The sequence below is a fragment of the Passer montanus genome, unplaced genomic scaffold (assembly GCF_014805655.1).
Source record: "Passer montanus isolate IOZ18808 unplaced genomic scaffold, ASM1480565v1 scaffold47, whole genome shotgun sequence".
Classification (NCBI taxonomy): Eukaryota; Metazoa; Chordata; class Aves; order Passeriformes; family Passeridae; genus Passer; species Passer montanus.
Genome location: NW_024369596.1, coordinates 1,818,380 through 1,840,422, shown reverse-complemented (window position 1 = coordinate 1,840,422; position 22,043 = coordinate 1,818,380). Strand labels below are relative to the sequence as shown.

Sequence of the window (22,043 nt, the reverse complement as noted above, 5' to 3'; positions counted from 1 at the left end):
TGCTGCTGGGCACACTCCACTGCCCCACCCTGGCTGGTGGATGGGCAGCAGGTTAGAGGCTCCCATCCTGCAGTTTCCCCAGCATTTTCTTGACCTCGCTCTCGACTCGCAGGAATTTGGCTTTCCTCCAAGGATTGGCAGTCTGGCTGCGGCTGCTCTCCAGGTCCTGCAGGAGGAGGGCGAGGTGCTGCCGGACCCGCTCGCGGTCCCAGAAGGGCAGGTTCCTCTGCACCACGTTCAGGATGTGGGACCAGTAATCGGAGACGTCGGTGCCCGCCGTGAGGAAAACCAGAGCCCTGACACCATCCCGGTCCATGCGCAGGCTGTCCAGAGCCCTCTTGCCATCCTCACTGATGTCGTTGAAGTAGAGACTGGGAAAGCAGCAGGAGACCCTGGTGAGGGCTGAGGGAAGGACAGAGGCACACAGAGCAGGGCAGAAGGGCGGGGACGTGGCAGAGCACACTCACTGCACTTTGTCCAGCGTCTCGTGCCTCTTGGCCACCTCCACCACGCGCAGGGCCGCCGCGTCCGTCAGGGAGTTGTAGCCCAGGTTGAGCTCCTGCAGGTGCTGGTTCTGGGCCAGCTGCTGGGCGATGGCCTCGGCGCCGGCGTCCCCCAGCGCGGTGTGCAGCAGGGACAGCTGCGCCAGCGAGCGGTTGCCGGCCAGCGCCTCGGCCAGGTAGCGAGCACCCTGCTCGCCCACGGGGTTGTTGGCCAGCCTGGGGGACACGGGAGCTCAGGGAGTGCCCAGGCATGTTGGGGGCAGCGTCATGCAGGGTGGGGGCCGTACTCACCGCAGGCTGCTCACCACACACTTGTCATGCAGGAGCAGGTCACGGATTTCCTTGCAGGCGTCGGCGCCCAGGCTATTGAGCTGCAGACTGGTGCAGAGCAAGGCACGGGGGTGACAAGGGACAAAATGGCTGTTACCTGTGAGCCTGGCAGCCCTGCCCGCTCCATTTTGCCCATCACCATCCTCCCTGGGCTCCCCAAACTAGGCCACTCCAGGTTTCCTCTCCCAAAAGGAGCACAGTGACACTGCACCGGAGCATGAGCCAGCAGAGCCAGTGCCAGCAGGAGCAGGGCAAGGGGAAGGGGATGGCGGAGTCTTCAGGAGGTGGGTGAAGGTCAGAGGAGGGATCAGGGCTCCATCAAGCCCTCCTGAGCATCTGGAGGAAGGAAGTGCGGCACAGCCCAGCTGCACAGCCTGATCCATCTGTGCTGAGCACGTCTCGCCACCACCTGGGCGGCAGGAAGACCTGCAGCTCCACAAACCTTCTGGAACGCTTGTGGGAACATCTGCACAGCCCAGACTCCCACCTCTGGGACAGCAAACTCTGCACAGAGCTAACGACACGGGGATGCCGGGTAACTTCCCCGAGGGACCCGGGTCTGCCAGGACAGCTGGCAGCCCGCCCAGCCTGTACCAGCTGCAGGGAACTTCCCAAAAATTCCTGCGGGAGTTGGGACTGCAAATCCCAGCATGCAGTGCCCTAGAAAGGCTGCTCAAGGAGCGTTGCATGTTGGAAGCTGTAGTTCCCTAGATCTGCACTGAGGATAAACATGCCCTTTCCTAAATTTCCCATACTTGGGCTCCTAAACCACCCCTGTGATGGGCAGAGGTGAGAAAAAACCCGATTTTTGAGCAGTGAGGAGGCGGTACTCACTGGAGAGCTTTGCATCGCAGCAGGACAGGGAAGAGGGTCCTCAAGCTGCCGCTGTCCAGGTTGCAGGAGGTCAGGTTCAGCTCCTCCACCTCGTGACACGTGGTGCTCATGACAGACGCCAGCACGGAGCACTTGAGAGGGGTCATCTTGACGGAGGAGAGGTTGACAGCACGGAGGGAGCGGATGGCCTCGGCCGTGAAGCGCTCGTTCTGGAACTCGTGCAGGAAGAACAGGTAGTCCATGAGCTCCGAGGGGGGCAGGCCCCTGCGGCCCTTCCTGATCACCGTCTTCTTCATGGCCTTGGCGATCTCAAAAGCTGCCAGGTTCTTGATGGAGCAGCCCAGCTGCTCCAGGATGGCGCGGTTGCGGCGGGAGAGGATGCCACCCATGAAAATGGGGAAGAGCTCGAAGACCTCATCATCCGGGGCCTCATCGGGGTGGCGCATGGGGCCCTCCACGCCCAGGATGCTGGAGTTGATCTGGTCCAAGACATCATCGTTGTAGTAATCCTCCTCTTTGAACAGCTCCTCTGCCATGGTGTGGGCAATGGTGTCCCTGTCCTTGCCGCCCACCCGGGAGAAGTAGCGAGGGAAGATCTTGAGCAGGTTGAAGAGCACGGGGAGGAAGCGCAGGGGCAGCACCTTGGAGACGATGTTCACAACCACAGCCACGTCCTCGCTCACCTTCCCGAGCACCTCCGACAGCTCCTTCCCCACTCTCTGGGCCAGGGTCTTCTTCTCGCCCAGCACCACGTACAGGGCTGCCAGGTACTCCTGCATGGCGGGGATGGTGAAGACAAAGGTGTGCTCCTTGCCCGGCTGCACGCACGGGCTGAGGAAGAAGCGGAAGACGTCGCTGCGGAAAACCTCCAGGAGGTTGAGCTCGCTTTCAGTCTTCATCTCCACCTCGAAACACTCCCGCAGGTCCTCCTCCGAGAAGCAGGTCTTGCGGGACATCACCCCCTCGTAGGCCAGCTTGCCCACTGTCTTGGCCACGTACTTCATCATGGAGATGTGGGTGGGGTCGGTGCTGTCCAGCACCTCCCCGCTGAAGTTGAGCCTCAGGAAGCTGGTGTAGATGCCAGTGAGGGTCTGGCTGGGAGGAACCGTCCTGGTGAAGTAGAGGAAGTGCAGCGTGGTGCACACCAGCCAGCAGTAGGAGGGCAAGAAGCAGGCAGCCGTTATTTGGTTGTGGCGCTCCAGGTTCCTCGACAACATCTCCACCAGGTTCTCCTGCTCCGCTGAGCGGCGGTGCTGGCTCTCCTCTCCGGAGCAGCCGGGCTGGCTGAGGCGCATCTGGAAGTAGAGCTTCTGCAGGTTGGTGTCGGAGAAGCCGCAGATCTCGGCGTAGCGCCCCACGTACTTGCCGGGGATGCGGCGCACGGCCGACGGGCGTGTGGTGACGATGATGCTGGCCTGGGGACACAGCGGGGCGTGAGGCTGGGGCTGCTCAGCAGGGCGCAACCCACTGAGAGGTGCACAAGGATCACCCCGTCCGCAGGGTGGGGTTCACAAAGGTGCTGCACAAAGGGCGCTGGATCAAACCTGGCCCAGGCAGAGGGGACAGAAGAATTTTCCCCATTTCCTCCTAGACATAAAGTCTGGAAGATCACAGCCTTCATTACCTTACCAGGCCCCCCCAAAGATCCCACCAGTGACACGAGGCCACCTTGGCAAGCCCCTCCAGGAACAGAGGCTGCCTGCTTGCTCCCAGCCAAGCTGGACTGCAAACAACGATCACAACAGCCCTGGGCTGCCTCAGGGCTCACCCCCAACCTTCTCCCAGCACGAAGCAGGGCAACACCAACCTCGGGCAGCAGGTATTTCCGCAGCAGGTTGACCACAATGGCAGAGGGAGGCACGGGCTCGTTGGGGTCACAGCACAGCTCCGTGCCAGCCAGGCGGAAATCCAGGTTGAGGCGCTCCAGGCCGTTGAGGATGAAGAGCACCCTGAGGTTGGAAGCTTCCAGAACTGGCACCACGTCCCGCAGGTGCTGGTACTTCTTGGTGACGAGGCGCCGCAGGGACACGTGGGCGTGGCTGTGGGACAGGTCCTCGCAGGAGAAGGGGATGACCAGCTGGAAGTGGGGCAGGCGCCCGTGGCACCAGTCCACCACCATCTTCTTGATGAGGGTGCTCTTGCCCGTGCCCACGGTGCCGTAGAGCACCACGTTCTTCACCTGCCGCCCGCAGGCGTCCACATCAAAGAGGTTGTGCAGGCTGATAACCTTCCTACAGGGCTGCTGGAGCTGGTTCTGGATGGTTAAATCGGGGGAGGGCTTCAGAATCTCCTCCAGGGAGCTCTCCCGGATCACTGGGTCCACGTGGACGGCATCCAGAGAGAAGGAAGGGCCGAACTGCCTCTCCTCATTGGGCTGGTGGCTGAACCACGCAGACAGGCTCTTCTGGTGCTTCTTGATGGCACCTGGAAGGAGGAAGGTGACATGGACAAGGGTTGCTCACTGGCAGGGCACTGGGGAAGTTGCCTGGCCCAAGCCACTGCAGAGAGGGGACAGCACCCAGTTATGGGGAGCCCTCACCCTGCCCAGGACAGCAGCTGCCCCCACCCCGCTGTGTAGGACCCTCCCTCCAGACCAGAGCTGCAAACTCACCGGAAAAAGCCACGTTCCTCAGCTGGGACTGACCATGGTGAGAGGAGCTGGGCTGGGCAGAGCTGTCCTGGGAGTCTCCCTGGTACTGAACACAGCCCCTGCAGGAGGAGGGGAGTGTCACAGGGAGCAGCTCCAAACCCTGCCAGGGCAGGGCGGGCAGAGCACCAGCGAGGCTGTGGGAAGTGCTGAGAGGAGCCAGCTCACCCCTTCCTTCCCCCACACCACGGGAGGGCTCAGGGCAAGGTAGGGGCACGGCTGGGAGGTGAGGGCAGGTCAGCAAGGCACGGGCTGTGCCTTCCCAGAGAAGCCGTGCAGAGGCAGGGGAGGTGGGCTGGAGTCAGAGCAGGCAGGGAGGTTGGTCTGGGTGTTTGTCTAGGTGGAAGCAAAGCAGCGTCCCTGCTGCCAAGGCAGCCAGCTCAGCCACCCAGGTGCTGTGACAAAGATCCCCAGCCGTGTGACACTGACTGTACCTGGGGAGGGAGATGCTGCTCGGGCGAAGGATCCTCCTGAGGAAACACCTGCCTGCACCGCCTGCTGGGGAGGAGGAATGCACACAGTCAGGGACCCAGCAGGGCTAACCCCACCCTGCTAGGGTGCCCCACAGCCCTGCACAGCTGGGGAGGGGTGTCCAACAGGGCTGAGTGCCCGAGGCACAGCGCCCAGCTCACCTGGCACGGCAGCAGCACACAGAGACACGCTGCGGGTCCCCCTTGTCCCCGCCAGGGACCGCGGCAGCCGTGCCCAGCTGCCCCAGGGCAGGCAGCTCTGGCACTGCATGGCCCGGGACATCCTCCACCTGAAACACAGGGGGGTGGCGAGGGGGCTCAGCAGAGCACAGGGGGCTGCGGGATGGGCTGCAGCAGGGCCCTGCCCAGCCTCACCTGCCCCAGCGTGGTCCAGCCCGGCAGAACCGGCTGCGCTGCCGCTGACTCAGGCTCCCGCCCCAGCAGGGCTCAGCAGGGCGATCCTTCAGGAGCCCGGGCAGCACTCACAGCCCCCAACATCCCGGGAAACTGAGGCAGAGAATGGGAGGAGAAAGATATAAGCAAACCGCAGCCGAGAGGAGGCGACAAGCAGGGTGACAACTCGCTGACACCTCCCACGCACCACGCTGTTTACAGCCCCTCTTTATGCGATCCAGGTGGAGAAACTGAGGCACAGGAACGGGGGGAGAGGAGCTGACCTTGAACACAGGTGTCCCGACCTCGGTGCCCCTGCAGGCACAAACCCCACGCTGTCCCCTGCCCGCTTCCCAGCCCCTCTGCTGAGCCGAGGGCCCTGAGCTGCCGCTGAGCCCTTCCAGGGACCCCTCCGGGGACCCCCGTGTCCCGGTGGCGGAGGTGCCCCCGCCGCTGTGCCCTCCCGGCTCCCCGCTCCATGGCGAGGCCGCGGCGGGGCGGGGAGCGGCGCCGGGGTTACCTCGTCCTGCCGGATTCCAGCCGGGAACGCCGAGCTGCCCGCGCTGGATGTGCCCGGAGCTGCCCATCCGCCTCCTGCCCTGCCTGTCCCGGGCACGGCTCCGCTGCGGAGGCGGCTGCTTCGCAGGCAGAACTTCCTGCAACGCCATCCCGCCCTGGCCCGCCCCGCACACGGCGCTGCCAGCTCCCCGGGCAGGACGGGAGAGCGGCTGCAGGCTGGGAGAACACCCGCACCCTGCTCTGCCAGCTCCCGAACACCATGGGAGAGCGGCTGCAGGCTGGCACAACACCCGCACCCTGCTCTGCCAGCCCCCCAACACCATGGGAGAGCGGCTGCAGGCTGGAAGAACACCCGCACCCGGCTTTCCCAACTCCCCGAGCAGGGTGGGAGAGCGGCTGGAGGCTGGCAGAAACACCCGCACTCCCCACGGCCTCCCAAACCTGCAGGACTGGGGAGCTGCGCTCTTACCAGATGTGCTGCCAGGCGGGGATGTCCTCCGGCCACATCTGGCGGCTGTGCGTGCCCAGCTGCTGCCCGGCTGTGCAACCGGAGCTGCACGGACGCGTTCTGCTCCGGCCGGAATCCCTCCCCGGCGGGGAGGCTGTGCCTGTTGAACACACACAAACACACACAAACACGCACAAACACACACAAACACGCACAAACACGCACAAACACGCACGCCTGTACCTGTACCTGCCCTCCCGCTGCTGGCAGATCCTCCCTGGCCACCCGGCGAGTGACAGCTGTGTCACCGGGGCCACACTCACTCTTCTCAGCCCCTGGGTGCTGTCCTGGAAGTGCCAGCCCACCCAGGGGTGCTGGGACTGAGGGGTCACAGCTGCGCCCCAAATTCCACACCCCCCTCGAGGCTCTCAGGAAAGGGAGACAGCCAGGCAGTACACTATAAATATAAGTTTTATTGATGTGTGAAACCCAACAAGTACAGCTGGCATCTCGGGAACACCGACACAAACCAGAGCATCTCCTCCTGCCCAACAGCTCCCGGGACCCTCTGGGCACTGGCGAGCAGCAAGCTGGCAGCTGGCACCCCGTCCCTGCGGGGCACTTACCTGCGTGTGCAGCCCAGCCTGCAGAGCCCAGGGGAACCTCCACCCTGCCTGGTTCCTGCCAGGCTGCAGCTATGCCCTGGTCCTGCTTCACAGCCTCCTCCCAGCAAGGCAGAACGAGCTGGGCAAATGCCCCCCGGGGCAGCTGCCACAACAGAGCTGTGCCAGCAGCCTGCCTCGGCCTTTGAGCTGGTACCTGCATCTTATTTTGGCAGGCTGTCCCAGGGAGAAAGCAGCTCACACCCGTGCTCGTGTGGAAATGTGAGTTTCAACGCCTGCTCTTCCCTGCGTGGTGCCCCCCTGGATCACACACACGTGTCCCCAGTGTCCAGCCTGGTGTCCTGGCACGGCCAAGGCTGGAAAACCACAGGGTCCAGCGTGGCAGGGACACAGAGAGCCCAGGCTGCCCGTGCAGAGGGACAGGACAAATGGTGTCCGCACACAGTGAGAAGGAAACACTGTTTTATTGCCTGATTTGGGAGAGGGGTGAAACCCTGGCAGAAGCCCCATCCCCTCCCTGTTCTAGCCCAGTCTCCCCTCCAGCAAACCCCAGCCAGGTGATGAAGCGTTTGCTCTTCTTGTGCGTGTGACAGAGGTGGCCTGGACATGCATGGAGGTGAGTGGCCATGCCCCTGCCTGCCTGCCTGCCACCAGAGCACCCCTGAGAGGCAGAACCCGATACAGCCGTGGGCCAAAGGGGCTGGAGCAGTTTTTGGTAGGTTGAGGCTCAGCTGGTGTTCCCGGCGAGCCAGAGCCACAGCCTGAACCCCACCCTCATCCACTCAAAGTGCATCACAAGGGAGGGCAGGGGCAGGAGAGGACGGGAGGTGTGGGGGAAGAAGCCTGCTCTCCTCCATCACGCTCCTCGTGATTATCCAGACGCGTTCTCTCGGGGCATTCCTGCAGCCAGCAGTGCCCACGGCTCCGCTTCCCTGCTCTGATAAAGTGCATCCTTGCTGCTTCCCTAAGGGCCCCCTGGAGCAGGGTGGCTGCACGCCGTCCCTCTGCCATGCCTGGGCAGAGAAAACCCCTCCTGCAGGGCAGGGACCACCCAGGCCACAAACCCCGGGGTGCCCAGCCCAGCCCTGCCAGCCTCGGGCTCAGTGCAAACGTGCTTCTCCTCCTCTCATTTCCCTGCACCTTCCACCCCCTCTGGGGCTGTCCTTGAGGGCAGGGAAAGGACAGTCTCAGCTCCTCAGGCAGCACTGAGGGTGCCTTTGCCCTGTGCCACTTCCCCCTCTCATCACCCCCTTCATACCAACACATTCACGGGTGTCCTGCTGCCCCGGGCACGAGCAGCCTGCCCCATCACCCCCACTCCCCAGAGCCCTTGCCCAGCTCGGGGACAGCCATCCTGCAGCTCCAGGCTTTGTCCTGGCCCTCTGCCCCGCAGTGGCCACGTACCTGGTGAGCTGGGACACTGCAGCTCACGGGCACAGGCTGTGCTGAGCCCTCCTGGACATCCCGGGGGTGCTGCCAGCTGCCCCACCCCAGGCAGGCTGGGCCCTGCAGTGGGAGCCACCTGCCCTGGCAGCGCTGCTCCGAGCTGGGGAAGCCTGCAAGCAGCAGAGCCTGGTCAACAAAGCTTCCCTGTGCCAGGGGCAGGCACTGGTGCCTGCTGGGAGCCCCTTTGCTCCACACACCAGTCCATCTTGTCCTGCTCCTCCTGGGAGGGGTGGTGGCCCTGCTGTGATGGCACAGGGGTGTCCAGGTGTGCAGGACACAGCGCTGGGGACGGCAGCACCCCCAGGGTGCAGAGGACAGGACCCACCATGAGAGCCCCAAATGCCAGGGGGGAAGCAGGAGCTGTGCAGAGCTGCCCCAGTGCCACCTCCTGCACCTCAGGATCCATCCAGGGAAAAGCCTCAGCCCAGCAGAGCACGGACTCGTCCCAGCCCAAGAGCAGGACAGCAGCAGGGCATCATTCCCAACAGCTCCAGGGACAAGGAGATGGACGAGGGTGACACCCCACGTCCCCCAGCTCCCTGCACCCCGTGACAGAGCAGGCACAGGGTCTGTCCCCACTCCTCCGTGCCCCTGTGGCTGTGGGTGGCAGCACTGCAGCCCTCCAGCTGGCACAGCTCCACTGCAGAGCACGGCACTGGAGGAAGATCCAGGAGCAGGGGGACAGTGAAAAGTCAGACAACAGCCCTGGGGAAAACCCCGATTCTCAGCGTGGGAAGGGCAGCAGGGTGTGTCCTGCTTCCAGACCCTCTGTGCAGGACAGCCCCACGGCCAAACATTCCTCGAAGCCCTGCAGGCAGGGGAAACTCAGCCTTGCTGAGTGCCAGCATCAGTGTCAGGCCAGCCAGACTCTGCTGCACAGCCCCAACCCGAGCCAGCAAAACCAAAGACCAGCGTCCAGGATTCTGCTGGAATCTGGCAATCTGCAATCCCTGGCGGCTCAGAGTGCCAGCAGCACGATCCCCAGGCTGCCCTGAACCAGGGCCAGCCTGCCAGGGTGGGGCAGGGCTGCCTCCCCCACGTCCACGCTTGCCAGAATCCTGCGGGTTGCCACATCCGTGGGTGACACTCACAGCCCAGTGCCAGCACGCCCAGGGAGCTGTGCTGTGCAGGTGAGCACGGTGCTGTGTTCCCAGCATGTGCAGATGCCCCAGCAGCTCTGGGCTCAGCTCAGTTCCTCTGGAGAGCCAGCAAGGTGCTGAACTGCCTTCCCTCTGCGGGGTGTGCGAGTTTGGAGCAGCCACCAGAGACACCAGTGCCAAAGGGACCTTCTGGTGCCAGTCACTTCCCGGTGTCCGGGTCACCCACTGCAAACAAACCAGCTGGGATCTCACCTGTTTCCAGTTCAGGCACTGCGGGACCCCCTTCTGCACAGTGTCACCCTGGGGCTGGCACTGTGACAGGCCGGGTGTCCTTGGTGTCCCCTCCTTGCACAGTCGGTGCTGAGCGAGGCTCGTCCATCCCGTCCTGCTGAGACAGCCCCGGTGGAGCTGGGGGAGAGAGGCTGCAGGGAAGGGCTCAGGGCCAGCTCTCCTCCTGCAGCAGAGCCTCCAGGGTGACACAGCTGAGCCCAGCCCCGTTTTTCAGCCTCCTGGCAGCGTGTGGGAACCCAAATCCTCCTTGCTCCATGCAAGTCACTTCTCTCCGTGTTGGTTGAATTGGTTCAGAGCCTCCTGTCTCAGACCCCAGAGACAACAGGGACTGAATGTGACTCCCCAAGGTCTGAGAACACCGTCCTGCTCCCACAGACCCTGGTTTGAAGATCCCATCTCTGAGGGTGATGTCCCAGCAGGAGTCTGAGACAGAGCCCCAAGTCCTTCTCTGCCTCTTTGCTCCCTTTGCTGGGATGCAGTGGGGCTTGTGGGGAACAAAAATAAAGAAAAAGGAAAAAAAAGAAAAAAAAAGGAAGATTTGCACAGAAAGGAAAGGGGGATGCAGCAATCTCTGTGGCTACAGCGACAGGAAACTCTAAAGCCTTGTGCACTCCACCTATGGCATCTTTGGGCTCTTCTCAGCACTGGCCAGGATGAGGAACGGGGCCACCAGCAGCTCTTCCAGCTCTGCAGCTCTCTCCTCCCAGCCCAGCACGGAGCAGGCTCCTCGGCACAAAGCCCTGGGCTGGACTGTCCCTGGTGTCCCCAGGGCAGCGCCAGGCAGGGACAGGAGGCGACCCAAGCTCCGTGGGGCTCGTCAGTCCTGGGGGGGAGAGTGGCACGTGCCAGGGCTGTACAAAACGTTTTGCAATGAAGAGTGTGTGGAAAGGTTAAAACAGTTCCGAGATGTCTCAAAACCCTTCTCGACTGAGCCAGGCCTGGCTGGCACCTCCCAGTGCCTCCGCCACGGTCCGGGACCTGCAGGAGCACCGTGTCCATCTGCAGAACATCTCTCACAGCAGGCCAGGCCCGGGAACGGCACCGGGGCCCCACGGCCCCTTTATCTCTCAGATTTCACCTTGTACCTGAGCACCAGGTAAGCCAGGAGCCGCAGGATGACGAAGAAGATGCCCAGGATGAGGAAGTCCAGGTAGAGCTTGGCCTCCTCCACGTCCAGCTCCTGCAGGATCTTGATGGGCTTTTGGAAAGGGCAGAAGTCCTCGAGGCACTCCAGGTCCTCGCGCTCCATGGCGTAGATGGTGAGGATGACCCCCTCGAAGCCATACCTGGGCCAGAGCACACCTGAGGGTCACCAGGGGCCCCAGGGGAGCCCAGGACGGGAGCTCTGGGCAGAGCTGGGGCCCACCTGACGTAGGAGACGTAGGAGCTCCACTGCAGGTAGGTGGGGATGGTCTTGAAGCTGACGAAGAAGCCCGAGAAGAGCAGCACGGGGATGGCAGTGACGGGTCCCACAAAGGTGGCCACCTGGGGAGCAGAGGCCACTGGGGGTCACGTCCCTGCCCACCCGTGGGCAGAACTTCACCCCAAACTGCCACAGGGCAACTCTGCACAGAGAGGCAAAGCCCCGCCAGACCTGCAGGGAAGTGGAGGCAGCTCCGATGAGCAGCCCGAGGGACTGGGCCACCAGGGCCGTGGCGGTGGCCAGGGCGGAGAAGAGCAGGAAGCGCGTGGCCTCGGGGGGCTGGCCCGTCATCCAGTACACGATGCTGCAGTAGGCGATGGGGCAGATCACCTGCACGGGGACAGGGACAGCCCTGCTGGGCCCCACGGCCATCCCCACCCCGCCACGACCAGCCTGGGGCTCTGGGCAGGGAGTGGCTGTGCCAAGGGTGGCATATCAGCGTCAGGGTGGTGACAAAACGCACAGGAAGCTCACCTGGAAGGGCACGTCTGCCATGGTCTTTGCCAGGTAATAGGCTTTGAGGCTGTACCAGTAGTTCAGGTGCTCCCTCAGGAACACGGTCATCTCCTGGGGGACTGCAGGGAAACAAGGGGTGAGCAGCCAGCAGCTCTCTGCCCCGGGGGGCTCCAGCCCCTCTCACACCCACCCTGCAGGGGGATGAACCAGGTAACCCCCTGCCTGCAGCATGGGAGGGTGCCCAAACCTTCGTTGGGGAAAAAAATCAGTGACTGATGTGGGAAATTCCACGTGGAAAAGTCAGCTTGGGTGGGGCTTTTTACAGATTTACACACATTTTCTCAGATTAAAAATAAAATGTTAAAATTCCAGCATTCTTCTTTGAGCCAGCAGGGGTCAAATAGCCAGATTATAGCCAAATAAAGGCAAATACAGGCAAACAGAAAGTTTTCCCCTGTTCGTTCATTTTTTTTCTCTCCTCTCTTATTTTGCCCCTTTTGCCCGCTCCCTCTGGCTCCCCACACCCTGCCCAGCACCCTCACTCTGCCACGCAGCTGGGGCACCCCCAGAGCTGGATTTTGGGGGCAAGGGGCTCCTTACAGGTGAGGATGGTGGGCATGAGGGCGGCGAACATGAGGAAGAGCATGGAGAAGAAGAGGAAGCCGGTGTTGTTGAAGACCTTGCCCGCGTCGTTGCCGATGTGCAGGTAGAGCAGCCCGATGAGCACCCCGATGCAGATGTGGGACATGAACCGCAGGTGGGTCAGCACCTGCGGGCACAGCGGGGCTCAGCAAGGCAGGGCTGCCCCCCAAAAACACCCCAAGGGGGCAGAGCACGGCCCGTGGAGCTCCTTGTGGCTGCCAGCCCCCAAAGAGGCCAAGCCCAGCCCCTCCTGGCCTCACCGTGTCCCGCAGGATGCAGATGAAGGTTCTCTTGAAGAGGATGCAGAACTGAGTGGAGGTGCTGGTGGCAAACGTGTGGCTCTCGATGTGATCCACATCCTGCAAGAGCACGTGGCTCAGGCTGACCCCACGGGGCCCCTGCTGGCACTGGAGGCTCCTCTGAGCACGGGGACGTGGCTCAGGCTCACCCCACAGGGCCCCTGCTGGCACGGGAGGCTCCTCTGAGCCCCACTCACCGTCCCACACGTGGGGCACGACGAGTCTGCCTTGTCAGGGCTGCTCTTCTTCTCAGCCATGGTGCACATCCCGTTCTGGACGGCGCGGAACAGGACGGGGTTGAGGTCCCCATACTCTCCTGAGGCCACCTCGATGACTGTGGAGGAGGACAGGAGCCCTGAGAGGTGCTGAGCCCGCCAGCACCCAGCAGGAGGGGCACAGGCATCTCTCCCTTGGGCAGCCCCCAGGGTTGGGCACTGGGTTTGGAGCTGGCCACCCTCTGCACTCACTGAAGTCAGCGGGGTTGTGGTAAGTGGGGCAGTGCAGGCCGAGCCCCTTCAGGTAGGGGATGAGGTTGGTCACGACGCCCTTGAAGATGCACTGGCCCTGGCTCAGGATGTAGAGCTGCAAGAGGAGACCAGGATGTGGCAGGTGCAGGGCAGCCAGGGCACTGTCACCTGCTCCTGCCACCTCCCTGGCCCACGGTGACACAGGCCACAAAGCCCCAGCACTGCAGCCTGCAGCCCACCCCTGCCATGGCCTCCCTGCTGGTCCTGGGGGCAGAGGGACCCTGCCCCAGGCCAAACCTTGTCGAACATCTCGAAGAGCTTGGCGCTGGGCTGGTGGATGGTGCAGATGATGGTGCGGCCCCCCTGAGCCAGGGAGCGCATCAGGGACACCACCTGGAAGCAGGAGGCACTGTCCAGACCGCTGCGGCCACGCAGGAGGAGGAAGAGACAGCAGAGAGACAAGGGGAGGGTTGAGAGGGGGAGAGGAACATCCTCAAGATGCCCCCACTTGCCTCCCCTCGTGTCCACCCTCAGATCCACGCAGAAGAGCATCGTCCCCAGGGGCACAGTGGGCACCAGAGGGCACTGGCCACGCCAGCAGGGGCTGCCCAGGTGGGCGGGCAGTGCTGGGAGCCCCTGAGGCCTCACCTGGTGGGCTCATCGAAGAACATGACGGGGGGGTTGTTGACCAGCTCCAGGGCGATGGCCAGGCGCTTGCGCTGCCCCCCCGACAGGGAGCTGGTGCGGGTGTAGGAGCACTCCAGCAGCCCCAGGGCCGTCAGGATCTCGTTCACCTGCCACACAGACAGGGTTTTTCATGGACTTTCATCCCAATCCTGCCCCCTTCCTTCACCCTTGCCGTGCCCTGCTCCCCTTGTCCCCATTTCGGGGAGAGCTGAGGGGGTCTGGGCTCACCCTCCTCAGCCCTTACCAGCTCCTTCTTCACCTCCTGCTTCTCGCTCAGCTTCAGGTTAGCAGAGACCTGCAGGGAGAGGATGGCCAGGGAGACAAGGCTGTCAGATGTAGGGAGCAGAACTGGCTGCACCGTGGCTCCAGCCCCGCCTGCTCAGCATGAAGGGAGCACGGGCAGCAGGATTTTGTTCCCTTGGAGGTGCCCGAGGCCGGTGTGAGCTCAGTGCCCACAAGGAGACAGCCCACAGGATGTCCCCGGAGCTCACCATCATGGCCTCGAGCACGGTGAGGTGTGGCAGCAGCATGTCATCCTGCATGATGTAGCAGGACATCTTGCGGAAGGTGCGCAGGTCCCGCGGCCGCCCGTTCACCAGGATCTGCCCCTTCATGCCAGTCTCCCTGCAGGAACGGGGCAGGCGTGGGGGCTGCAGCGCAGCCCTGCACCCCCAGCCCCCCTGGAGCCCCCTGACCCACCTGTAGCCAGCCAGGATGTTCATTAGTGTGGATTTCCCAGCTCCCGAGGGGCCCATGATGCCAATGAGCTCCCGCTGGCAGAACTTCCCTGACAGGCATTTCAGGAGAGTCTTGTACCCTGCAGGGACAGAGCACCGGGGTTTGGCCTCCCAGGGCAGGGATTGCCGTGCCATGCCAGCTCCTGGGGCACCTCAGGAGCCCCGTGTGCCGTGCCAGGGGCTGTGTGTGCTCCGTCAGCATCCCCTGGCACAGCAGCTGCCACCTCCAGCACCATCCCTGCCCCTGGTCCTGGGCTGATCCCACTGTGCTGAGGAAGCTCCTGACCTGGATCACAGCAACGAGCAGGGAAATCCCGGGGTCAGGTCACAGAGCTGCTGAGGGACATTACCCCTGTGACACTGCTCTGGGCGTGTCTTCAGATGCTGATCCCCAAGGGCAGGGGGAGCAGGGCAGCAGGAGGGGGCAGGATTCCCGATCCGGCTGCTGCCTTCATTGGCATTCACGCCGTGGCACCCGGCAGCAGCCGCTGCTAATCAGACCTGGAATTATCTCTGCTTTAAACGCGGCTGATTAGCATTTTCTGGCAGAGGGAACATGATGTGTCGGGAGCAAGGAACAAGCACAGCCTCAGGCTCTCAGGAGCTGCCCCTGAAATGGAGCCCTGGCTGGACAGGAATTGCTTTTGGGGGTGATAACCCCACGGAGCCAGCCTGAGCATCCCTCCGATGGAATTGTGTCCCCACCGGGACAGCTGCTGTGGGGAAAGGACAACAAACCCCAGCTGGGGCAAGCCCAGGGACGGAGCACCGACAGCCCCGAGCCCTGGGCTCGTCCACCCCCAGGGAAGGTCGCCCAGCCCCGCAGCCCCCCGCACCCCTCGGAACCCCGCAGCAGAAGGGGGTCCCGCGGGCAGAGGGGCGGCCAGAGGAGGGGAGGGGGCTGCGCAGGGTGGCCAGGGGCGAGCAGAGCCGGCAGCTCCCCCCGCGGCTCCGCACCGCGCATGCTGCTCACGTCGGCGCCACTGCAGCTTGCGCAGCGGTTACTCACGTTCATTGACTGCCAGTAACCTCCTGCTCAGCGCCGCGGGCCAGCCGGGGCTGGGGGCTGTGGCCAAAGCCACCGCGACCCCCGCCAGCCCCGCCTGAACCGGGGGAGGAAAGCCGGCTCCCTCCGCCCTCCCTCCCTCCGCCACGCCCGGGACCCCCGGAGCCCTCGGCTCGCTCCCACCTTGCCGAGCCTCCCCCCCTCCCTCCCTGCAGGGCACTGGCCCGCTGGCAAGCAGCCGGATCCCTCCTGGGTGCTAGAGAACAATCCGCCCCGGATTGTCATGGATCCTTCTGGGATGCTTCCTCAGCATCCCGGATAAACAGAGGCACCATCCCGGCGGGTGTCAGGGCTGCTCCCGGGGTGTTTGGGCGCCTCGGATTCCCGAGCTGCACAGCCTGGGCACGGGGCAGAGCCCCATCGGGCACTGCTGGCTGGCAGAGCCCCTCACCGAGCCCTGTGACCTCGGTTCCTGCTCGTCCCCGCCTGCCTTCAGCTGCTACAGATCTGCTCACCCTCCATCTTATCGGGCTGCCTGATTGGCATCCCATTAACCGAGAGCGCTAATTAAAGCAGACTACCACCCACCAGCCGCCATCTGCCTCCCCCTCCCCTCCCCGAGCTCTCGGCCAGAGCCGCACGCAGGGAAGGGGGCCACGGCCGGGCTGCCCGGGGAGAGGAAATCCCCCACAAACCACACCTTCTCCTTGCCAGGCTCGGGGCTGGGCGTCCTGCTGCATCCCACACAGCCATGACAGCAGTGCTGGGGAACTCATCCCATCCATCCTGCCCCAAACAGCAGTGCTGGGAAACCCAAACCATCCATCCTGCCCCGAATAGCAGTGCTGGGGAACCCATCCCACCCCATCCCATCCCATCCCACCCCATCCCATCCCGTCCTGGCAGGCCCAGGGTGTCTGCCCTGGCCAGAGGTTTCCCTGGAATGCGCTCTGCCTTCCCCTGGCACTGCCCAGCACAGGAGCCTCGCCTCCTCCTCCCACGGGCACCCAGAGCAAACCCCCCTGGCACTCGGACAGGGCAGGGTGAGGCCGTGGCGTGCAGAACGGGGTGGGAGAGCCCTGCAGCCCCCCTGCCCTGCCCGCCCTTCCCTGCTCCTACCTCTCTTCCTCCACCAGGATCCCTCCCGCACGGAGTAGGACAGGTCGATGAACTCGATGTTGACAGCCGAGCGCTTGGGGAGGTGGGAGAACCTCTGCGCCTCCGTGATGTGGTTCTCCACCTTCTTCAGGTGCGTGGTGAGCAGCGGGGCGTCGGGCGGGCCGGCGTGGCACACCGTGTCCTCCAGGGCGATGGAGACGCAGGCGGGATCCATGCCCTTCTCCGCCATCCTGCCGCTCTGTGGGGAGCGCACGGGGATGGGCTCCCTCCTGCCGGCGCTGCAGCCAGCCCCGTCTCTGCCGCTCCCGCTGGCTCCAGGCCTCGCTGTCCCCCCCGCCCCGCCGGGGACAGCACCCGCATCAGGCTGGGGATGGAGCCGAGCCTGCACCAGGGGCGAGGAGCAGCAGGATTTTGTGCAGCTCCGCTGTCAATAATTCATGCAGCTCCTGCGCCTTGGTCCAGCTCAGCTCCCCCAGCCCCGGGGGGGCCCTGCCCCGGTCCCTTTTGTCCCGGTGGGCTCAGGGAGGGAGCTGGGAGAGCTGATGTCCTGCCCTGTGCCTGGATGTCCCCAAGGACTCACCAGGAAGCAGCCCTGCTCTGGCCTTGTGGGACACAGGTATGAAATCCTAAACGAGCAGATGATTCCAGCGGTTTCTTGGACAAAGCACGCCGTGCTCCTGGGGCAGAGCAGCCCCGGGCACATCAGACCCTCACACAGCGCCTGGGGTCCCCTGGGCTGCTGGGAGACCTTAACAGCGCAGGGAGGGGGCCCTGCTGCTGCCATCCCTTCTCTGCCTTCCTCGGCTCACCCTTTCACCTTCCGGGCTCTCTCAGCACAGCCCGGGAGGCCAGGCCGGCGCTGAGCCGGGGCCGTGACAGAGCTGTCAGAGCCGCCCCAGCCCTCCCTGCCCGCAGCGCTCCGCGGCCGAGCTCCGGGGGACTGCGGTGCCGGGGGATGCTGAGCGGGCAGGGCGGGGAGCCCCGGCTCCCAGGGGCTCCCAGAGGCTCGGGGATCCCCCCGGCAGCAGCAAAAGGAGCTCGGGCTGTGCCGGAACGAGCTGTGCCCTGCATCCCTCTCGCCACCCAGCCGGGGGTCCCAGCGCCTCGCTAACCTACATTCAGGGGGCTGCGGGCAGCGGCTCGCTGCGGCTGCAGCGCACACACGGTCCCGGGCAGCTGCGGGAGATCCCCCCAGCCCAGCCCCCGCCGCGGGCAGACCCCGCTCGGCGCTGGAGGGAAGCCAACCCAGCCCCGGGCAAGGAGGGGTGGGGGTCCCCAGCACCCGCGGGGTGCAGAAAAGCGGGGTTCGGGGGGGTGGTGGGGGGCAGCGGGCTCGAAGCGCCCTCGGGCTCACCTTGACTCCTCCGGCTGGGCGTCCGCGGAGCGCTAAATCCCGCAAGCCGCTCTCCGCGGCTTAGCCCAGCCCCGAGGCGCGGGGTGGGGACGGCAAGGCTTTGCCCGAGGATGCTCTTCCTCCATCCCCGGCCCCCTCCATCCCCAGCCCCCCCGGCCCCGCGGAGGCTCCCGGCTCTCCCGCAGGCTCACCTGGCAGGGTGCGGGGCGGCGGCTCCGCTCCCGCAGCGCCCCCGCCGCGCCTCCTCCGCAGACAAAGGGGCGATGCCCGGGGGGCCCGGGCTCGGCTCGGCTCGGCTCGGTTGGGCTCGGTTCGGCGCGGCTGCGGCGCTCAGCGGCGGGAGCCGGGCTGGGCGCTGCCCGGCCCGGGTCTCCTCCCCATCCCTCCGCGGGGCTGGGCGGGCAGGGCGGGCGGGGGGCGCTCCGGCCGCAGCCCGCAGTGGCTAGCAGGAAGCCCGCAGTGGCCAGCAGCCCCCCGGGCCGGGCTGCTCGGGGGGGGCCCTCTCCGCCAGCCCCGGTGCTGCCGGGCGGGGAGCGGGATGGGCGGCAGGATGGAAGGATGGATGGAGGGATGGATGGGCTGCCCGGGCGGGCAGCGCTGCCAGGCAGCGAAAAATCCTCTTAAAGGGACCGGCCCTATTTCCTCTCGCTGCCTGCCAGCAGGCCCCGAGCATCCCTGAGCGCAGCCCGGGCTTTGCCAGCCCTGCCCCCGCACCCCCTGCACCCCAGGGACACAGCCCCCGCACTGCCAAACCCCCCGAGGGAGCCCAGCCCACCCTAAAGCTGCTCCTGCCCTGCACAGAGCCCTGGGCAGACCCCCCAGCACGGGCACAGCGGGCAGCCAGGGCTGGCACGGCTTGGGACAGCCAGGGGGGTGACAGCTGGTCACAAAGGGGGCTGTCCCTCCGGGGTTTCACCCCCAGCACACCCTCCCGGGTGCAGCTGGTCCTGCAGCTCCCCTGCAGCACGCCTGGCTCCCTCCTCGCTGTTACTCACACCTCGCACCCACCACAGCACTTAAACGCCAGAGACATATGGAAATGAGTGGCACCGGCAAGAGTATTAATTAAAAATGCATCTGTTGAGCCAAGGAGAGCTTTCCCCACCCCCCTGGCAGCTTGGGGCTGGGACAGATCTCAGGGCAGGATCCAGGCTGAGGAGTTCAGGGAGGGCACAAGTAGCCAAGCTCCTCATGGAGGTCCTAAGTCATCTTGTCCTGGAGCACAAGGCAGGTGGGACTCACTGAGCTCTCTCTGCACCCAGCCCTGGGTCAGTCCCCCTGTGCAGGTCGCAGCCCTGCAGGGAATGGCCTGGGGGTGACCTCAGGGCTGCCAAACCCCTTTCTGCTCAGCTGGGCCCATGAGGGTGGCCATGAAGCACCCAGCAGTGCTGGGGAGTCATTTCAGGGTGGGAGGAAGCAGGGATGGAGCCCAGTGCCACGGGGACATTCACATCCCTCTAATCCCCAGCTGTGGCCTTGTCCACAGCTGTGTGCCCGTGGGGGCTCGCTTGCTCAGGACAGTGGCAGAGGGAGCCTGTCCTGGTTCTGTCACCTGTGCTCAGGGCTGCAGGGACAGAGCAGGCAGCAGAACCTCTCTGCATGGCAGGAAAACCTGTGGGTTCCCTGCAAATATATTTTTAATGACCCGTGGCTGGTCCTCCAGGACCCTCAGCAGTGCCATCACTTGTTGCTCCAGGACACAAAACAACACGACATGGACACGCTGTTGTTTTCAAGGGAAAAATGGAAGTTTATTTTCTCACTCCAACATTTATAGATTTCCAAAGGTGACAGTGGAATGGAGGGTGACAGTGCCACCTCTCCAAACTTAGACAAACTAACAGCTTATTAAATTTCTCCTCCTCCATAAAAGAATGCAAAACAATAAGTTGTTTACAGAAAGTGTGTGAGAAAGTTTGCTACAAGTATGCAAACATCAGAAGGCTTAGAAAATCTTAAAAAATCCAAGTGACAATCACCTGTGCCCCAGACCACCCTCTCCTTCCCTGGGGGAATAAAACTGCTTCCATGGCTGCTTTGAGGAGCCAGAGATGTCCTCAAGGGGCACAAAGCTGGAGCCACATCTCCCCATTTGTAGTCCCATGCTGGTGGGAGGAGAAACCCCTGTGGAAAGGGACTCTCAGGGCAGGAGCACGACCAGCAGCCAGCAGGAAAGATTTTCCACCTGGGAGGTGAGACCTTTCCCCCTCTGCAGTCTCAGGGAGGCTGCAGGGCAGTTTGATTCCTCAGCAGTGGGTGCTGCAGCCCTGGCCAGGCTGCTCCGTCCCTGCCATGGGGACAGGAGGCAGATGCCACGCTCCTGCTGGCCTCAGTGTGCTCAGGGGGCAGCTCCACCTCCCAGCTCAGGCCTGGAATTCCCTGGCACGGAGAAACCACAGCCTGCAGCACTGAAGGACAGGTATTTCCACCAGGCACAGGCGCTGCCTCCCCCTAGGAGGGGCTCTGGGAAGCAGCTGGGAATTGGGTGCTGGCAGCCCTGTCCCAAGCCCTGCTGCAGGAAACGCCCCCAGATCCCAGCAGCTGCTGCTCCCAGAGCACCCCCGGCCCTGGGGAGCCTGGCATGAGCCACCCTGGCAGAGTGAGCGCAGAACCCTCAGCTGGCAGCCTCGGGGCACGCAGAGCCGCTGGAAGGAGCGCAGCAGTGACGGGAGGCAGCCCCGGGCTGGGAGCCCCCCGCAGCCCCGGCCGCCCCAGCTCTACCTGGAAGCACCTGAGGAGAGCAAAGAGAGCGGATTTTGAGCTGTTTGCAGCTCCCATCTCCCAGCGCCAGCCCTCCCTTCACACAGGGACACTCGGGCGGGCAGTGCCAGCAGCGGGACCCACCGCAGGGCACGTGGCAGTCGCACTCGCAGATGTCACAGCGCTGGAACCAGCGGGGCCAGCCCGACAGCTTGGTGGCACAGGCGGAGACCCTGATGCATCCTCGGCTGAGGGCGGCTCCCGGGGGCGCGGGGCTGCCGCAGGACGAGGAGCAGCCTCCGGTCAGCTCCCGCTCGCTGATCTCGATGCGGCCGCGCAGGCAGATCCCTGCGGGGCACGGCCCATCACGGGGGGCTCACCCGCACCAGGAGGGCTCGGGGCCCTGCCCGCAGCGGCCGGGCTACTCACGGAGGCAGGAGGGCTTGGGGGTCCAGCGGCCATCGGGCTGGCAGGCGCTGGCGGGGTCCCCCAGCAGCACGAAGCCGGGCCGGCAGCTGTAGCGCACCACGGAGCCCACCCACCAGTCGTTACCGTGCACCACCGAGTTAAAATCCGCCTCGGGCCGCCCGCAGTTCACTGCACACAGGGATGCAGGCGGGGATGGCAGCTGGGCAGGCTGCTGGCCGCGGGGACAGCGCAGGGCTCACCACACAAGGCAGCGTGGCACAGAGCATCCCCAGCGATCCCGCGGGTTTTACCTCTGCAGAAGGACTTGTAGCCCAGCCAGCAGCAGCTGCCGTTCCCGCACTGGCTCCTCTTCAGCTCCTTGTGCCGCCCCTTGCAGCCCCCCAGGCAGATGGGCGCCGTGCCAGACCAGTACGTGTCCAGCTCTGCTGGGGCCAGCGGGGACAGCGACACCATGGCCAGGGCTTGCCCAGCCCTCAGAGCCCACAGGGCGGTGCTGGAGCCCGCAAAAACCCGTCCCATCCCGTCCCGTCCCACCCCATCCCGTCCCATCCCATATCCCATCCCATCCCAAATCCCGTCCCATCCCATCCCAAATCCCATCCCATCCCATCCCATCCCATCCCATCCCATCCCATCCCATCCCAGCCCTGCTGTGAGCACACCCACTCACACCTCAGCTCCCACGTCCCCTGTGCCTGTTCTTGCTCCTTACTGGGCAGGACTGGTGCCAGCTCTGGGGCACCCCATAAACCCCCTGGTCCCCCCAGCCCCCTGTTACCTTCTGGCTGCTGGCAGGAGGTGAGCGTGGCCAGCACGGCGAGGAAGAGGAGGCCCAGTGCCATCATCTGCCCTCCTCCCCTCGCCCAGGAGAAAGTGACCTCGGTTTGCACACACACCCCAGGCCCGGGGAGGCTGCAGGGCACGGGGGAAGGAGGACACACTCCCTCTAATGCCAATCCTCTCCCGGCAGATAATCTCTGGCAGATTACCCTGCCTGGGGCCGGGTTTAAAGGGACATCCCAGCAGTGCTGCGAGTGCAAACCTGGCACGGGGCCCCTCTCGAAGGCAGCTCAGCCCAGCTGTGCCAGGCCAGGGCCAGGCTGGGGTGGGAAGGCTGGGC

The 22,043-nt window shown here is 64.4% G+C and overlaps 3 protein-coding genes across 8 annotated transcripts; all 3 read right to left on the bottom strand.

Moving 5' to 3' along the window:
• Positions 1-17: 17 nt before the first annotated feature.
• Positions 18-6,267, bottom strand: NLRX1 (NLR family member X1). 4 transcript variants are annotated; one of them, XM_039721993.1, is made up of 10 exons: positions 6,166-6,267; positions 5,160-5,291; positions 4,947-5,074; positions 4,749-4,812; positions 4,279-4,376; positions 3,475-4,091; positions 1,668-3,082; positions 795-881; positions 468-719; positions 18-371 (listed from the first exon to the last, which is right to left on the bottom strand). In XM_039721993.1, the coding sequence occupies exons 3-10, from the start codon at positions 5,065-5,067 to the stop codon at positions 53-55; spliced, it is 2,973 nt and encodes a 990-aa protein (XP_039577927.1). In that variant the 5' UTR covers positions 5,068-5,074; positions 5,160-5,291; positions 6,166-6,267; the 3' UTR covers positions 18-52. The 4 variants fall into 4 exon arrangements, with proteins under 4 accessions (XP_039577927.1, XP_039577930.1, XP_039577926.1 ...); XM_039721996.1 differs by lacking the exon at positions 6,166-6,267 and adding an exon at positions 5,698-5,976 and having other exon boundaries at positions 4,749-4,809; XM_039721992.1 differs by lacking the exon at positions 6,166-6,267 and adding an exon at positions 5,698-5,975.
• Positions 6,268-6,627: 360 nt separating this feature from the next.
• On the bottom strand, positions 6,628-18,390 carry ABCG4 (ATP binding cassette subfamily G member 4). 2 transcript variants are annotated; one of them, XM_039722170.1, is made up of 15 exons: positions 17,986-18,390; positions 16,441-16,678; positions 14,278-14,395; positions 14,070-14,202; positions 13,823-13,873; positions 13,540-13,685; positions 13,189-13,312; positions 12,892-13,006; positions 12,622-12,758; positions 12,386-12,484; positions 12,084-12,252; positions 11,502-11,602; positions 11,199-11,357; positions 10,971-11,089; positions 6,628-10,890 (listed from the first exon to the last, which is right to left on the bottom strand). In XM_039722170.1, exons 2-15 carry the CDS (start codon positions 16,667-16,669, stop codon positions 10,665-10,667), a joined length of 1,926 nt encoding a protein of 641 aa, XP_039578104.1. In that variant the 5' UTR covers positions 16,670-16,678; positions 17,986-18,390; the 3' UTR covers positions 6,628-10,664. The 2 variants fall into 2 exon arrangements, with proteins under 2 accessions (XP_039578104.1, XP_039578105.1); XM_039722171.1 differs by lacking the exon at positions 17,986-18,390 and adding an exon at positions 17,795-17,962.
• A 1,148-nt stretch (positions 18,391-19,538) lies between these two features.
• LOC120508388 (CUB and sushi domain-containing protein 3-like) lies at positions 19,539-21,427 on the bottom strand. 2 transcript variants are annotated; one of them, XM_039721944.1, is made up of 4 exons: positions 21,214-21,427; positions 20,924-21,091; positions 20,639-20,842; positions 19,539-20,525 (listed from the first exon to the last, which is right to left on the bottom strand). In XM_039721944.1, the coding sequence occupies exons 1-4, from the start codon at positions 21,374-21,376 to the stop codon at positions 20,512-20,514; spliced, it is 549 nt and encodes a 182-aa protein (XP_039577878.1). In that variant the 5' UTR covers positions 21,377-21,427; the 3' UTR covers positions 19,539-20,511. The 2 variants fall into 2 exon arrangements, with proteins under 2 accessions (XP_039577878.1, XP_039577877.1); XM_039721943.1 differs by having other exon boundaries at positions 19,539-20,842.
• Between the last annotated feature and the right edge of the window lie 616 nt (positions 21,428-22,043).

Coding starts and splice junctions, on each gene's coding strand:
- NLRX1 (XM_039721993.1), bottom strand. CDS start 5,067: ATGTCCCGGGCCATGCAGTGCCAGAGCTGCCTGCCCTGGGGCAGCTGG. Junction 4,092..4,278: donor GAGGAACGTGGCTTTTTCCG/GTGAGTTTGCAG, acceptor TCCTCCTTCCAG/GTGCCATCAAGAAGCACCAG. Junction 3,083..3,474: donor GGAAATACCTGCTGCCCGAG/GTTGGTGTTGCC, acceptor CTGTGTCCCCAG/GCCAGCATCATCGTCACCAC.
- ABCG4 (XM_039722170.1), bottom strand. CDS start 16,669: ATGGCGGAGAAGGGCATGGATCCCGCCTGCGTCTCCATCGCCCTGGAG. Junction 13,874..14,069: donor CCGTGCTCGAGGCCATGATG/GTGAGCTCCGGG, acceptor CTCTCCCTGCAG/GTCTCTGCTAACCTGAAGCT. Junction 13,686..13,822: donor AGGAGGTGAAGAAGGAGCTG/GTAAGGGCTGAG, acceptor TCTGTGTGGCAG/GTGAACGAGATCCTGACGGC.
- LOC120508388 (XM_039721943.1), bottom strand. CDS start 21,376: ATGGTGTCGCTGTCCCCGCTGGCCCCAGCAGAGCTGGACACGTACTGG. Junction 21,092..21,213: donor CTACAAGTCCTTCTGCAGAG/GTAAAACCCGCG, acceptor CCCTGTGTGCAG/TGAACTGCGGGCGGCCCGAG. Junction 20,843..20,923: donor CCCCAAGCCCTCCTGCCTCC/GTGAGTAGCCCG, acceptor CGTGCCCCGCAG/GGATCTGCCTGCGCGGCCGC.